General features: G+C 40.8%; 1 protein-coding gene across 1 annotated transcript; it reads left to right on the top strand.

Moving 5' to 3' along the window:
* Positions 1 to 255: 255 nt before the first annotated feature.
* On the top strand, positions 256 to 14,467 carry LOC139453930 (soluble scavenger receptor cysteine-rich domain-containing protein SSC5D-like). The gene is made up of 2 exons (XM_071235373.1): positions 256 to 357; positions 13,478 to 14,467. Exons 1-2 carry the CDS (start codon positions 256 to 258, stop codon positions 14,465 to 14,467), a joined length of 1,092 nt encoding a protein of 363 aa, XP_071091474.1.
* Positions 14,468 to 18,600: the final 4,133 nt, after the last annotated feature.

The following is an 18,600-nucleotide window of genomic DNA, read 5'->3' as shown; positions in this document are numbered from 1 at the left end:
TTGTCCGCGACCGAGCGAAATGCCTGTCTGACATGTCAGAAGAGGAGATTGCTCAGGAACTCCAATCTCAAGGTGTAACAGCTGTTAAACGCTTTACAAGAAAAGATCATGACAGTGTTGTAAACACTAACACCTATTTATTTACCTTTGCTCTTTCTAAACTCCCAACCTCAATCAAAGCTGGTTATTTTAACATCGGTGTGGATGTGTATATACCACATCCTCTGCGATGTTTCAAGTGCCAACAGTTTGGCCATGGCGCCAAGTCCTGTCGTGGCTCTGCAGTGTGCTCCCGTTGCAGTAAGAATCATGAAAGCTCTGATTGCACAGGTGCCATCAGATGTGCGAACTGCAACGGTGAGCACATGTCTTCCTCCAAACAATGTCCAGTCTTTGAAAGAGAAACCAAAATTATAAAAATCAAATACACAAACAATATTTCCTTTTCTGATGCCAAAAAATTGGTAAAGGAACAACCTCTAAACAGTTCACAGTCAAAATCTTACTCTGCCATAGTCTCTTCTCCTACGCAAACTGTTGATCATGCTTGTCAGACAGCTATTTACTGGGTCTCAGATAAACAGACAATGTTATATTCCACAACCGAGGAATTAACTTCGTCGTCTGAAACACAGACTGATATCCAATTGACCCCTCCCTCTCTGGAGCCTGAGCCTGAACCACAGCCAAAGCCTGAGACTGAATCACAGCCTGAGTCTGAGACTGAGATTGGCCCTCATCTGTTAACCAGGAAAGAGAGAAAACAAATGCGTAAAAAGGAATTATGGACCCTTAAACATCTGAAGGCGCCTTCAACAATCCCTGTCGAGGTTCATAACACCTTTGAACCTCTCGATATGGAAGTGTCTCCATCGTTGTCTTTACAGCGTAAGGGACCTTCACCCCGTTCACGTTCTCCGATTGAGCCGCCATGAGTTGCTCTCAAAATTTACTACAATGGAATTGCAGAGGACTTCGTAAGAATTTTAATGAGATACAAGTACTAGTTCAAGATTTTAAGCCGTCAGCTATATGTCTCCAAGAGACATATCTTAAACATACGGATACATTTGATCTGAGGCAGTATAATTGTCATCATTCTTTTTCTCCTCCGGGTGACAAAGCCACTGGAGGCTCTACTATTTTAGTCAGACGGGACATCATCCATAGTGCTGTTACTTTAAATACTACTCTTCAAGCTGTTGCTATCCGCCTTACCTTGCACATTGCATTCACTTTGTGCTCTTTGTATATTCCACCTTCGTCTGCACTTTGACTGTCTGATCTTCAGCATTTGTATGATCAACTCCCTAAGCCGTGTATCATCATGGGCGATTTAAATGGGCACAACCCTCTATGGGGGAGTACAACTACAAACAATAAGGGGAAAGTTATTGAGGATTTTTTATCTGATAATAACTTATGTTTATTTAATGACGATTCCAGCACCTATTTACATCCTGCCACAGGAACTTACTCTGCACTCGATCTGTCCCTCACTGATTCAAATATTTACAATGAGTTCGATTGGTCTGTGCATGATGACCTTTGTGGAAGTGATCACTTTCCTACTGTCCTAAAAACAATGAAACCGAATGATGACCCACCTTCGTCAAGGTGGAATTTTACAAAGGCCAATTGGTCCTTGTATGCAACATTATGTGTTGAAAAATTGAAACCGGACCACTTCACAAATGTACCAGATCCCATCCAGTTGTTTTCGAGTCAACTCCATGATATTGCTGACCAAACAATTCCTAAGTCCTCTGCAAATCCTCACATTCGTAAACCATGGTTTACTAATGAATGCAAACAAGCAAGAAAGTGTAGGAAGAAAGCGGAAAAATATTTCCGTAAACATCCTACAGTACATAACTTGAATACTGTTAAAATAACTAGTGCCAAGGCACGACGTGCTTTTAAACATAATAAGCGTCAATCTTGGAGGAATTATGTCTCCAGAATTAATTCACGCACACCCATGTCCAAGGTGTGGAACATGGTTCAAAAAATAAAAGGTAAAGGTTCTAAATCGTCTGTACACCATCTTAAAGACGGTGACAAATTAATAACTGATAAATCTGCCATTGTAAATAAACTTGGCGAGACTCTTGCCAAAAATTCTTCATCATCAAATTATGTTCCCGAGTTTCAGAGATATCAGAAACAACAGGAAAAGAAAAAGGTTAATTTCGATTCAAATAATGGTGAAGACTACAATGAAGTATTTTCATTGCATGAGCTACATACTGCTCTTGAGCAAGCTCATGATACTGCTGCAGGGGATGATAATATCCATTATCAGTTACTCAAGCATTTGCCCGAATCATGTCTTGAGACGCTTTTAGATATATTTGACCACATATGGACATCAGGGAATTTTCCTCCTTCATGGCATAATGCCATTGTGGTACCGATACCAAAACCTGGCCGGGATCATACTGATCCCTCAAATTACCGCCCTATATCGTTAACCAGTTGTGTTTGCAAAACCATGGAACGAATAGTAAATAATAGATTAGTATGGTATTTGGAAACCAACAATCTTCTTAGCAATATTCAATGTGGTTTCCGAAAAAATCGAAGTACTATCGACCATTTGGTACGATTAGAATCCTTTGTTAAAAATGCTATTGTAAATAAGCAACACGTAGTCTCAGTTTTCTTTGATCTTGAGAAAGCATACGATACTACTTGGAAGCATGGCATTCTAAAGGATTTACATGATTTTGGTTTGAGAGGCAGGTTGCCTCTTTTTATATCACAATTGTTAACAGACAGACAATTTCAAGTCCGCGTGGGTTCCACCCTGTCTGACCATTATAATCAGGATCAGGGTGTCCCACAAGGCAGTATTTTGTCTGTCACCTTGTTTAGTATTAAAATAAATAGTCTGTCCAAGGTTTTAAGTAATTCAGTGGATGGTTCACTGTTCGTGGATGATTTTAATGCATCTTGTTGTGGTAAAAATATACATACCATAGAGAGGCAGTTACAAATTTGTCTCAATAAAATTCATAAGTGGTCTCTCGAAAACGGGTTCAAATTTTCTATGTCTAAAACTAACTGTATACACTTCTGCAGAAAATATAAACCGCATAAAGACCCTGAATTATTTTTGAATGGCACCCCTATCAAAGTTGTAAAGGAGGCCAAATTCTTGGGACTCATCTTTGATAGCCATTTAACTTTCTTACCACACATTAAATCACTTAAAGCTAAATGCCTGAAGGCGCTGGATTTATTGAAAGTTGTATCAAATTCCAAGTGGGGAGGGGATCAGACTACCCTCCTACACTTATACAGGTCACTGATCCGTTCAAAACTTGATTACGGCTCCATCGTCTATGGTGGAGCCTGTAAAAGTAATTTAAAAAAACTTGATACTATCCATCACCAAGGACTGAGGCTTTGCCTTGGAGCCTTTCGCACTTCTCCTATTCCAAGTCTGTCTGTTGAAGCGGATGAGCCTTCTCTTAAACAACGCCGTCTGAAACTATCTTTACAGTACATCACTAAATTATATTCTAATCAGTCAAATCCAGCTTTCAATTGCGTATTTAATCCTCTTTACGAAGATATTTACAATAAGAAAACATCTCTTGTTCCACCACTAGGAATAAGAATTAAATCAGTCGTTTCTGCTGCGAACATTAACTTTCAGGATATAGCTCCCACAAAACTTTTTTCATCGCCTCCTTGGCAGATGGTAAGACCAACTGTAGACCTCACATTAACTAGACTTAAGAAATCTGATACAAATCCCCTTATTTATAAACAAGAATACAATCAATTACGAAACACTTATGACACATATAAATCTATATTTACAGATGGATCCAAGGATGGTGGCGCAGTTGCTAGTGCCACCATCATTGGATCCAGAACAGTATCTTCACGATAACCTGATAATAGTTCCATATTCACAGCAGAAGCACACGCCATTTTAACGGCACTAAAATATATCAAGAACAAATCCAAATATAAAGAATTCATAATTTTTTCAGACTCACTTTCGTGCCTTCAGGCTATTAAAAATCTGTCATGTAAACATCCATTTTTAATTGAAATTCTTGAATTATTTAATGATCTTGCGACTGGCCAATATGACATCGTCTTTTGTTGGTTACCAAGCCATGTTGGGATTGTTGGTAACACATTGGCTGATGCTGCTGCAAAAGCAGCACTCGACAAATCTGTGACACCACTTCTTTTACCATACAGTGATTTTAAACCTATAATTACATCTTACATCTGTGATCTGATGCAAAAGAAGTGGGACACCCAAGTAGGTATCAATAAATTACACGAAGTTAAACCCCATGTTGGTTACACCTACTTGGGCTGTCAGTCCAGATTTGAAGAGGTCATTATGCGGCGATGTCGTATTGGCCACTCGAGATATACACATGAATATTTATTAAAGGGTGAGGATCCTCCGTTTTGTATCCCTTGTGATGAAAGAATCACGGTCAAGCATGTCCTGCTTGACTGTATTGATTTTTCCATCACAAGGGATAAATATTTCAGTGTAAAAACAGTGAAGGACCTTTTTAGTAAAGTTAACTCTCATTTAATACTATGTTTTTTAAAAGAAATAGAACTTATACATAAATTTTGATGTAATTGTTGTATTGTTTTAAAGATTGGTAGTGCAAAATTCATAACTATGATTGTTAGTGGCTGTACCCTCGAGGGGGGTTGAAGTAGCATAAAATTATTGTCCCCCTAAGAGGGTATGTAAGTCCCATATCATTCGAAGTATTTTTCTGCATGCCAGGTTTTTAATCGCAGAATATTCGTCATTTTAGTTTGGCTTAACTGGTACACTGTCGCCAGTGACTGAAGGGATGATATAAATCCTGCCGGGGTCCATGCAGGAAGCAAAGGTACTGTAAGTCCCCATGGACCCTAGCATGGTGATCTACCTTCAGTTGCTGGCGATCTCTAGCCCATTTTTATATTGTGTTCTCTGATACTTATGTCTTTTATATATTCTCAACTAGTTTTAAATATATTCTGTGATATTCTAGTTATTGTACTGTCCTTCGTTGACAGCTTTTTATAGTGTATACATTTCTGTATTATTAATGTACTTCTCGTCACGATATGGCTGAAATATTGCCGATGTGACGTTAAATATTAACTCACTCACTCACTCATATAAATTTTCTTTATACTACAGGTGTCTTGAAGTACTGTTGAATGAAAATCAGGATACTTAGGATAGTGTGTTGGTTTGTATGGGAAATAATTTGTCAACATTGAAATAAATATGATGTTACTAAAACAAGAAGATAAAACTATGATTTAGATCTATTTATGCATCATACACATTTTGTGGGGTAGTCAGTATGATTTGTTGTTTGTTGGGACAAATCTCTGTAATTAACTACTATTTTAAGAGCATGAGTATCAGAATTCTGTAAGAAATGATGGATCAATGAATTAACACCTGTGATGACTCAGAGCACTTAATGGTGGGACACATGTTATAAGGGGAGAATAATATGGGTAAATCTCTTATTTCAAAGAATGATGACTGGTATGTATATTGCAAATGAGTAATTGAGTGCTCAATTGATGCATGGTAGATGTTCATTTGGCCTATTTCTAAAAAAAATAATGTAAATTCAAATATTCATATGCAACTTTAATTTTGATAAAAAAGATACATTTAAAATCAGTTGTTTTATTATTGTGAACGTTATTTCTTCTTAAAATATTTGTAAAGGCACAGATGTATACTTACTATATAGATCATTGGTAAAGGCCTGTCAAAGATGTATGTGTGCTGCAAATGTTGGCGTATCACTAATTTTATTACATTGAAGTCCATGGTAGTATTTGTTGAGATTTGAATGCTCGAATTGTTGTGGGAAATAACACAAAGGCTGATAAATAAAATGAGTTTGCATTATTTCATCGATGCAATATGTTAGCCCAGACCGACTTATGCCTCGCTGTTTTCTGACGTAGAAAATACCGTGGCAATATATCATTTTTCATGACGTTTTTCCCGCTATATTCCAAAGTGACAATTCGTCTTGTAGTTGAAGACTCAACAAATGTTCATATTTTAAACTAATAATCACTACAAAATATGTGCTAGTTAAAAATATTCAGTTGTAAACGACCGTTTTTGAACGCAGGGGCAACAGGATAACTCTTTAGCTTGGCTCCGTCTCTACATGTCAGTAGTTGTCGCAGCGCGCATTGATCCGGGAACCAGACCGGAAGCGACAGTTTGGACCGTCGCTTACATCATTTCAAAAGGAGAGTTATTGCCCTTTGGAGCGGGTTGAAGTACTCTAAAATTATTGTCCCCCCGAGAAGGTATGTAAGTCCACATCATTCGAGGTAAATTTATTCCTACTACCGTTTTAGTCGTAGTATACTTGTTTGTTTTAATTTGGCTAAACTTGATGATAATCGCCAGCAGCTAAGGGATGGTGTAAATCCTGCTGGGGAACCGTGCAGGTAGCAGAAGTATTGTAAGTCCCCACGGTTCCTAGTATGGTGGCCTACTTTTAATTGCTGGCGATTCCTAGCCCCGTTTTTATACTGTATTGTTATTTATGGTAGTACTTTTTTATGGTTCCATACTAGTCTTAAAATGTACATCTGTGATAATCTAGTTGTTTTACTGTCCTTTGACGACAGTTTTTATGATAAAAATGTATGTATTATTACTGTCTAACTTGATTTAGTCACGATATGGCTGAAATATTGCCGATGTGACTATAAATATTCACTCACTCACTCACTCATTATTGCCCTTTGGAACAAAAAGATCGCCCATAGTTCATATTTAACCTAATGGAATCATATTTCAATTGGTAAATTAGGTAGTAATATACACAATGGAATAATTATAACGTAACAAACTTACACAAATATATTGATGTGTAAATGTGGAAAGTCTGACTTTTACTGACGGAAGCAAATTGATTTATTTTGCAACTGTATATTTGTACATATTTTATGCGGAGAGGGGTTTTTACTAAGTTCCAAGAACTTGTCCCCAATACAATTCTCATTTTGTTCTGTGAATAAAATATGTTTAAACTGAACTAAACTAGCAAATGGATGACATGTCATTCTGCAATAGTCTGTGTGCAAGCTGATTTATACATGTTCATATGCATAATATCAATTTATTATTATTCAAGTTTCAATTTTTTTAACGTTGCTCGGATGATGTAAAGCAAATGTCCTGGGCGATGTACATGTAGGTATGTGAACCCGCAAGGACTACCTTTATCAATCTTTTTACGTGCAGCTTCTGTCATGTCTGTATTGTTAGAATAACACTCTAGCAACTGTACACATCGATTTATGACTGAAAGATCCATCCTCGGGTTAAAACTGATGGATTACATTAGGTACGTCTATTCGACAAATAGGTTAATTGATTTATCATCCAATAGTAGCTTAGCTAGGAGTCCACTGCAATAACATTGAGTTACTAGTTACCCAAGAGAGCTCTGTGCAACCGGACCCTGAAATTATGTCGATTTGCATTGGAGGTTTGCTTAATTTGATAAGGAGCACATGACCGTTTCATTCAAACAAACGAGACAATTCAATCGTATTTATACATTATATTTTGACGAAGAATTCAAATACAACAAATGATTGACAGACCTCCTGTGCAATGTCAAAGGAAAACACAGTCGTCAGCAAATGCAGCATGGGAAAGAATACTTAATACATGACATTATATACAATGTTTTTATCAATATCAAAAGAGGGACGTGGATATTCTTTACCTACATTGCATATACTATTAGATATTGTGTATTCTCGACCTCTGTGAACTTCTCACAGATAAAGAAATAATTAATAAATAAATGCAAACCTTGTTAACTTATGCAATATTTGTAGCAATGTATGCTTAACATATGGATCATTAATATAACATAAAATATTTCCTTTCATAGGAATTAATTAAATAAATGAATAAATGTAACTGTCTGGATTCTTTTCATATGTCATGAAGAACTAACAACAACTTACTGACAACTTTTGCTGGGATAATAACTCCTTGCCCCAACAACAAAAACAGAATCCATCATGATAACGGCACGAAATCATAATTTAAAGCATACACAAATAATATCCGGTATCTTCGGGCATGTCTTGTTGAGTTTCAAAGAGCATCAGAATGTATGATAAATTTGTTGCAATCAATTATTGATGAAATATATCTGTTTTGATCAAAATTGAAAGTATTGAAAATATATAATGAAAAGGGTTTTGTCACTAACATCAATATTCTCTTTGACCTTATACGAAGAGTATTCTAAGATCATTAAACTCGGCAATCGTTGGTGGATTGTGCCAGGCAACCTTGATACCAAATTTGGTACCTCACGTATAATGCAGTACATAATTTTCGAAACAGAAAATTACGATTTTCATAAGTTATCACTAATTTGTGACATATTTTCGGACAAAAATTACCTCAGAGGATAATCTTCTCTGGAGGTTTGAGAGGATTAAAATATTTCCAGCTAACAACAAGCACTGTAATAAAATATTGAACTTACAGCATGCCTTCTTAACATTCCAATGAAAAGAATAGTGACTAACTAAGAAACGAAACCAAATTATATTTATCTCCGATACTATGCCCTCATCGCCGGAGCGATGGTGTAAATCCAGCTGGAGTACCATGTAGGTAGCAGAAGTATCGTAAGTCCCCATGGTACCTAGTATGGTGACCTACCTTTGGCTATTGGTGATCTATAGGCCATTTTTATTGTGTATTGTTATGAATTGTTACAAATTTTATTATGTTATGCTAGTTTTACAATCTACATCTGTGATGGTCTAGTGTTTTTACTGTCCTTTGTCGACAGATTTAAATGTCTATATTTATGTATGATTACTGTCCAACTTGATTTAGTCACGATATGGCTGAAATATTGCCGATGTGACTATCAATCTTAACTCACTCACTCACTCACTATGCCCTCATCAGTATACACACACATACACATACATACACACATACATGTGTGTGTGTGTGTGTGTGTGTGTGTGTGTGTGTGTGTGTGTGTGTGTGTGTGTGTGAAAATACGACCTCACATACGACAACACATCTACTGCGAATGATTTACGTACATGTCGTGGCCTGGTCCACAATATGCAACATGTCAATCAATAGCTTGTGTATGTTTTAATACAGACGGGATTTCAAAGCTACCAGGAGCAAACTGTGTATCACAACACGGTCTGACTTATAAATTATTCAACGAGTCCACGTTGGATACCATTCATATGATAATGAGTGTATTTCAATCTATCGAGCGAGGCGAGTGTAGCGAGACGAGTGAAGTAACGTGTACATTCATACTTAAACATGATATCAACATTGACAAAAAGCGTTGCTGGTTTTAAGTTGACGTTTGAATACAACCTTCGACTGTCTTGTCAAGGAGCAGCCTGGCAATAGAGTGCGGGCTTTCTCGCGATCAATAACAATGAAAGCTTAGATTCCTATTTTAAAACATGTTTGCAAACACAAACACCACCAAGTTATCAAGATAAGGGTAGGGCTGTGACGTGTAACTCGGCTGCTCGGGTCGGGTGGGTACTGAATAGGACCCGGCTACCCACAGAACTACCCGGGGCGGTGGTTGGTCATGTGGAATATGTGGAGTTTTATGATATTAGTTATAAAATTTCATGGCTAAAAACGTCAGTGTATGCACGATCGGATCGTTTTATACCTTATGTAAATACATTTTGCGAACGGCGCTGAATATGATGGCGCTTCAACTTATGTTTTCTTTATTTAAAAAAAAACTCTTCCCATATTCATGAGAAATGTCTGTGCAAAGCAGTGTTCATGGTACGACTGTATAGTAAGCATGTGTTCATGAATCACTATCAATAGGGACGATACAAGGTGTTTATACCTATCACCTGCTGTTACATTTCACATGAAGTATATGTGACTGGAAGTAACCAGACACTACATCGTGTACCATACTGCTGCATACGACCCTGAACCTTATCAATGAATGGATGGTTGAAGAAACAACACAATGTTTTACCCTAATCAGCTAAATGTTAATAATTGGCATCTTCTTTCTTTGTATTTAAGAAATGACCTTCACTTTGTGTGAGTTCATTGGAGTATGAACCTTCATGGAGTGAGGGCCAAATATGGTCAGCATCTGGTCAGTATCTGGATAGGTCAACCCTTATGATAGGGACTGTATGCATTTAGGTAGATTAACGCATTGTCGTCAGCAAGGCACTAATTAAAATAATCCCTATCATAAGGGTTGACGAGCGGTCATTAGTCGGAGGGACACGAGTTGGAGATAAACTGATCATTATCATTTGAATGACAAAGCCACTGGCCAGATCCTGCCCAGGTACTGACCAGATCCTATCCAGATACTGACCAGATGCTTACCAGATGCAGTGTGTGTGTGTGAATACGACCTCTATATGTCATTGGTATCAGATCTATGACTGCACTTCTACATATAGTATTTCTCGAATTGTACATGTGAAACGCACGCTCAACAAAGATCATTTCTAGTCAATTGTCGTCTTGGAGACTACGGTAGTAATGTTATAACAATTTACGTAAAAAATTATTACATTTTACAGCAAGTAGAGATTATTACAATTTACGTCAATTTTTATTACAATTTGCGTATTACAATTTACGTCAAATATTATTACAATTTGCGTTGTTATTACATTTTCCGTCCAAATTATTACAATTTGCTGCAAGTATTACAATTTACCTTTTTATTACAATTTACGTCGTAACAGGGCCGATGATCTCGTCGCGGTACCGCTGTCACGTTGACTCGATCCTGCTTCAAACATACCAATGGCTCGCAGACGGTAATTTTCGGACAGGCGTGGCATTTCGTAATGTTGAAATAATGTGTAATTTTGTTGTTTTTCTGAGTGGTTGTTGTCAGCACGATATTCAACAATGCATATGGAATCCCATTAACGCACATGTTTTTTTACCCATTGTTGGGTACTGAAATGCATGGGGCTTGCATAAAAGTCAACTTTTGCATGAAATGCTGCTTTTCTGTAGCAGTTGCGTTTTTGTGACTTTATTCCATACATGTACTACAATATTGAAAACCAAACTTCACTTATTTGAAAAATACACTGAAATATTGGTTTCACAGGAACTGTCATCACCATATCAACAATCGAGGTCAATTGATCCCCACATTCAAATCAACTACTAAAGTCAATCGAATTCTTAGTCACAGGCACCTGAGTATAATATATTTTCTCAGAAAAGAAATACATCAGTTAAAAAAAAAACATGCCACGTGGAAGGGTTATATATATATTTATACACACGCTGAAGAGAGAGCAGGCACACACAGCGACAACAACTAAACTATTGGTGTCACAGGAACTTTTGTTGTTGATTATATATCATGAATCACTGTCAAATAGTGATTGTACCTTGTGTTAGCGAAGAGGTGGGCGTATCCTGCTCCACTGATGACATCTATTGAAAACACAAACAAGGACGAGTCTGTTGTGTCATATTTAGATCTGTGCATAAAGAATTTGAGTGACAAAAACCCTGCACAAAAATGTTTGACAAGAGCGATTACTTCATTTTCAAAAAGTAAACATCCCCTTTATGTCGAGCAGCATTGCAACAGCACCACTCTTGGGTACTCACACATCACAACTTTGGAGGTACAATCGAGCATGATCTATCTATAAACCGACAGTACTCCCAGTCAGTCGCCGGTCTACACCCGACAGCCCTCTCAGTTTCATCATCCGACCCTTTCAGGCCACACTGTCCAACCCTTTTAGCCTACACCATCCAAACCTCTCAGTCTAAACCATCCAACCCTCTTAGCCTACACCGTCCATCGCTCTCAGTCTACACCGTCCAACACTGTCGGACTACACAGTCCAACACGCTCAGTCTACAACCTCCAACCCTCTCAGTCTACAACCTCAAACCATCTCAGTCTACACCGTCCAGGGGGCACGGGTGGCCCAGTCGTCTAAGGCGCCGCGATTCGCTGTGCAGAGTTGCGTCCCCTGGACGCGCCAGAAACCTATGATTGTGGGTTCGAATCCCGGTTCACCCCGATTATGTTTCTAGGTTTGTCAGCACCATACCCGTGCTCGTGGGTTTCACCGAAGTCGTAAACGTCTAAGACCTGCACCACTTCGGGCTTTCCTCCCACATTAAGCTGACACGCTGTGATATAACTGGAATAATGTTAAAAGCGCCGTTAACCCAACTCACTCACTCACTTCACCGTCCAACACTATCGGACTACACAGTCCAACACGCTCAGCCTATACCGTCCAACCCTCTCAGTCTACAACCTCAAACCATCTCAGCCTCCACCGTCCAACCCGCTCAGTCTACAACCTCCAACCCTCTCAGCCTAGACCGTCCAACCCTCTCAGTCCACACCGTCCAACCCTCTCAGTCTACACCGTCCAACTGTCTCAGTCTACACGCTCCAACCCTTTCAGTCTACACCGTCCAACCCTCTAAACCTACACCATCAAACCTTCTCAGTCTACACTGTCCAAACCTTTTAGCCTACACTGTCCAACCCTCTTAGTCTACACCGTCCAAACCTCTCGGTCTACACCGTCCAAACCTCTCAGCCTACACCCTCCAACCCTCTCAGTATTCACCGTCTAACCCTCTCAGTCCACACTGTCCAACCCTTTTAGCCTACACCGTCCAAACCTCTCAGTCTCCCCCTCCAACACACTCAGTCTACACCGTCCAACCCTCTCAGTCTTCACTGTCCAACGCTCGCAGTCTACACCGTCCAAACCTTTTAGCCTACACTGTCCATCCCTCCCAGTCTACAACGTTCAACCCTATCAGCCTACACCGTCCAACTCTCTCAGCCTACACCGTCCAACTCTCTCAGCCTACACCGTCCAAACCTCTCAGTCTTCACCATCCAACCCTCTCAGTCTACACCGTCCAAACCTCTCAGCTTACACCCTCCAACCCTCTCAGTATTCACCGTCCAACCCTCTCAGTCCACACTGTCCAACCCTTTTAGCCTACACCGTCCAAACCTCTCAGTCTCCCCCTCCAACACACTCAGTCTACACCGTCCAACCCTCTCAGTCTTCACTGTCCAACGCTCGCAGTCTACACCGTCCAAACCTTTTAGCCTACACTGTCCATCCCTCCCAGTCTACAACGTTCAACCCTATCAGCCTACACCGTCCAACTCTCTCAGCCTACACCGTCCAACTCTCTCAGCCTACACCGTCCAAACCTCTCAGTCTTCACCATCCAACCCTCTCAGTCTACACCGTCCAAACCTCTCAGCTTACACCCTCCAACCCTCTCAGTATTCACCGTCCAACCCTCTCAGTCCACACTGTCCAACCCTTTTAGCCTACACCGTCCAAACCTCTCAGTCTACACCGTCAAACCCTCTGAGCCAACACCGTCCAACACACTCAGTCTACACCGTCTAACCCTCTCAGTCTTCACTGTCCAACGCTCGCAGTCTACACCGTCCAACCTTCTAAGCCTACACTCTCCAACCCTCTCAGTCTTCACCGTCCAAACCTCTCAGTCTACACGCTCCAACCCTCTCAGCCTACACCGTCCATCCCTGTCAGTCTACACCGTCCAACACTGTCGGCCTACACAGTCCAACCCTCTCAGTCTACAACATCCAACCCTCTCAGCCTAGACCGTCCAACCCTCTCAGTCTACACCGTCCAACCTTCTAAGCCTACACTGTCCAACCCTCTCAGTCTACACCCTCCAACCCTTTCAGTCTACACCGTCCAAGCCTCTAAACCTACACCATCCAACCTTCTCAGTCTACACCGTCCAAACCTTTTAGCCTACACTGTCCAACCCTCCCAGTCTACTTCGTCCAAACCTCTCGGTCTACACCGTTCAAACCTCTCAGCTTACACCCTCCAACCCTCTCAGTATTCACCGTCCAACCCTCTCAGTCCACACTGTCCAACCCTTTTAGCCTACACCGTCCAAACCTCTCAGTCTACACCGTCCAGCCCGCTCAGTCTACAACATCCAACCCTCTCAGTCTACAACCTCAAACCATCTCAGTCTACACAGTCCAACCACCCTCTCAGTCTCTACCATCCAACCCTCTCAGCCTACACCGTCCAACCCGCTCAGTCTACAACCCCCAACCCTCTCAGCCTACACCCTCCAACCCTCTCAGTCTCACCGTCCAACACACTCAGTCTACACCGTCCAACCCTCTCAGTCTTCACCGTCCAACGCTCGCAGTCTACACCGTTCAACCTTCTACGCCTACACTGTCCAACCCTCTCAGTTTTCACCGTCCAACGCTCGCAGTCTACACCGTCCAACCTTCTAAGCCTACACTGTCCAACCCTCTCTGCCTACACCTTCCAACCCTCTCAGTCTTCACCGTCCAACCTTTTAAGCCTACACTGTCCAACCTTCTAAGCCTACACTGTCCAACCCTCTCAGTCTTCATCGCCCAACCCTCTCAGTCTACACCGTCCAAACCTTTTAGCCTACACTGTCCAACCCTCCCAGTCTACAACGTTCAACCCTCTCAGCCTACACCGTCCAACTCTCTCAGCCGACCACTTAGGTGCTCTTATTTTACGACATAATGACAGTAGTGCTACCCTGTGTCAGATACCAGTCTGCAGTTGGGTGTCAGGTGACAGTTTTAGTTCTCTTTAGGGGTACGTATATGTAGCCAACAAGCAACAATGCTTTACTTTACATGTCCTATCTTTAGCTGTGCGGTATCTGCGCATCATAAAGACAACATCTACTTTTATAAATATGGGAATGGTGCAGTGAAAACGACAGGATGGTAAGTCATTAAAAAGGAAAAGTGCGGAAGAAACGCCCAACATATAGAGTCTGTCGATGAGCATAATATACCAATAATTTTGAGGGAAACAATAATTTTCTTCATAAAGACAAATGTGGGTTTGGTGAGTCTCGCCCAGCTACGTGCCAGTGTGGTTTGTTGTGAATTAAGGCTCATGTTACACGTAGCTGTATGAGCTCTACACGCGACACCTATAAGGTCGAGGATCAATGGGGTTACCTCAAACACTGATAGTTGATAGGCATGCTGTGTGCAGGCTTTTCGTGCAGCTGTTTGTTGAGAAGACAGACATGTGAACACTTGCCACGTGGGAGTACTAACTTAAATTGAATTTTTTTTTTAAAAACAGCATGACACACACATAATATTGTACACAGACTTCAGGTCATCATGACCTATCACGTTGCATTTATTGTTTTCATGATCATTCAGACCGCAATACACATACTTGTATTACCTTGGAATATCAGTATATGATAATTATATGAAAACTGAACTGAAATACGGTCATTTCGGTTATTATTGATCTGGTTTTGAGGTTTCATTACGCCTACGGCTGTGACATATAAAGAAATTCGTATACATTCAATCGTAAATCAATATTGTAGGAGTGGTTGGTGGACACGGGATTGCTACGTGGCGGAACAGCAGTAGTTGACTCGTGGGTCACCGGCTAGCCATACAGTTTGTCTAGACTTCTTTTCTCTTATGTTTTTTTTTTTAAAAATGAACGGTGTAATTTCAGATCAGAATGAATTCCCCATGGTACAATAAATAAAATATAATTTTGGATCCGTATGATATTTCAACATAACACCACGTATACTTGACATGGTATCACAGTAGTTGAGAGAACAATACTGCCAATATCCATCGCATTGACCTCTGCATCTCAGTGCTAGAATACGTGTTGTAGATTGCATATGTAGGAACACCATACCCTTGCCGGTGGGTTTCACCGAAATGGTAAAAGTATGCATCACTTCGGTCTCTCCTCCAACACCAAACCGACTTCTTACAGGTGTTATATGCATTGTTATTTTGTACGCCTACGTATTGTGTATTTAGTTACATTATCACAACATTTTTAATATCAATTCGTTTGAACTATAGTGCCGGTCATTAATAAGTTTAAACTATGTTTAAATCGTTTACGTCACATGGTAATTCCACCACTATATATCTTCTCCCTGTAAATAGCCTTCATTGAGAATGAGGCCAGCGAATGCATACGTATACTCACACGCAAAAAAACACAAAGACGGAACCATAAATTGATACGAGTTTTAGCATGTAGTGAAGCCTGATGGTGTTATCAATATTTTTGGTTGCATTTTGGAAGCCCCGAGTAAAAACGCATCATAAAAAAAGAATAGCTAAAACGCACCATTTCAATGAATATGTGGGTATCATGCACCCATTTCTCCCGAAGTCGAAAATGCACGAACTGTAGTTGCTATAAAACTGTGGCCGATTCTTCGACCTACCACTCCTTGGTCAACAATGCCACTCAAATTCAGAGAAACAAAGCTATCGGACGTTTGGAAGCTGGAGGGTCTGTCCAAGATGTTGCCCGTCATTTCAACGTTAACATAACCACAATTTACCGTCTCCTGCATCGAAACAATGCCACATAGACCACAGATGACCTTCCTCGGAGCGGCCGTCCTAGGATCAACCCCCTTCGGCAAAATCAACACCAGCGACATCAGTTCCTAACTGCAAGTGAAAGTGCAGACCATAGGAACACATAATCGTCACATTAGCCGGGACACTGTGATCCGACGTCTCCGTTCCAACAACCTCAGATGTCGCCGACTAGCACGTCATCCTGTTCTCCAACCACGGCATCGACAAGCAGGACTTCTGTGGGCACAGGGTCATCACAATTGGCGTCATCGTGAGTGGAGGCGTGTCATCACCTCTGATGAAAGTCGCTTTTGTGTCTCATATGCAGACGGAAGTCAGAATTTGGCGGCGTCGAGGTGATCATTTCGCTGACAGAAACGTTGTTGAAAGGGGTCCATAGAGTGGACCTAGCGTCATGATATGGGCAGGGATTGGACTTAATGCGAGACTTGGACCCATGTGCTTTCTGAATGTTGGTCAAGGTCGGGGACACGGCGTCACTGCTCAGCGGTATATCGACCATGTGATCATTTTTCCATTTTTTGCACATCATCAACACATTTTCCTGCAGGACAACGCTCGTCGCCAAGTTGCCTGAGCTACCATGGCCTTTCTGCAACAACACAACATCCGTGTTCTACCGTGACCAGCCCTCAGCCCTGACCTGAACCCCATCGAACACTTGTGGGATGAGGTTCAAAGGCGTCTGCACAATGTGCGCCCAGTCCCTACAACTGCCGATGAACTACGCACAGCTGCTCTGGATGTGTGCAGGAGGATCCCTAGGGCCTTCACAAATCGTCGGATCCACTCAATGTACAGGAGATGTGTGGCAGTGATCAATGCTAATGGTGGTCACACCAGGTATTGACTGACATTTTTGGTATTGACCCGAAACTGTGTAAGCCCTTAACATTCGAAAAAACAATTAAGTCATCTGCCTTTTAATCCATTAAACTGTCTTCAGTCAATTTTTTGTCAATCTTGCCTTATAAGTATTTCTTGTCTTTACTGTTGAAAATAAATAGCATGTATACTGCATACTCGACTTGCGTTTCTTTTGTGTGTGAGTCTATTTTCTCTGTTTGTTTAGAAGTAGTTATGTTGAATAGGCATAACATGACGTGATCATATTGCTCAGTACACTGAGACGTGCGTCTTATCGGTGCACTGACATGGTTACACTTACATGTATCTACACTGCACAGTTATTTGATTCGATCAGTGGCTCCACACAGTGGCCTTTGTATTTGTTGTTTGTCAATTCTAAACATGTTTCAATTAGTGTACACAAAGTTATACGGTCTGCATTTCTCTATGAGAACGCTTGTTTCAGGTAAGACATTTATGATATACGATCTATGATGTTTGGCATTGCTATGTGTATATATGCCTCAGCGAGAACGGATTGTTAAGCATCCGTTTCTCTCAAGAGTGTACACTACTTTAATGTAGACCTTCGTAAATGTTAGATATATAAATATATACGTGGTGAACAGCTGAAGTGAATATAGAGCGGGGTGGTTAATCTACGCATAGACACGGGTATCGGAAAATATGTACACCCAAAACCTTTAGTGCCGTGAGATCATTGATATAGTCACATGTGAGATACATCAGCGAAGTCAACATGTGAAAGAGACAAAACCCTTTCCATATTCATACCAAATCTCTGCTAAACTCAAATCCTTGCGACATTGGGTCAGATACCATTAATCACAATCTAGCTTTTTTTTTAATGTAAACTGTATTAACATTCCAATACAAGCAGCAAATCTCCGACACACACATACATGCATGCACGTCGCTCTGTAAGTGAAATAATCTTCAACGTGACCTTAAACCCCACTTCACTTAAGACCGCCTCCCTGGTCTGATGGAAGAGCGTCCGACCGGAGAGTGGAAGGTCGAGGGTTCCCTTAAGATTGTACTTGTTGTTACCCTGCCTGGCTAAACAAGGACTAGTCGGCTTAGGAGTCTGAGTGAGGTATTCATGTGAAACTGCGGAGTGATATCTCAGTGGGCTAGCACGAAAATATCGCATTCGTCCGGACAAGTACCAGCAGCCATACACACACGTCCACATCGATAACTAAGTGCA

This window comes from Haliotis cracherodii, unplaced genomic scaffold (assembly GCF_022045235.1).
Source record: "Haliotis cracherodii isolate W230 unplaced genomic scaffold, xgHalCrac1.p SCAF_10, whole genome shotgun sequence".
In the NCBI taxonomy this organism is placed as follows: Eukaryota; Metazoa; Mollusca; class Gastropoda; order Lepetellida; family Haliotidae; genus Haliotis; species Haliotis cracherodii.
The sequence above is the reverse complement of the archived record's forward strand: the minus strand, read 5'-3'. Positions and strand labels throughout refer to the sequence as shown.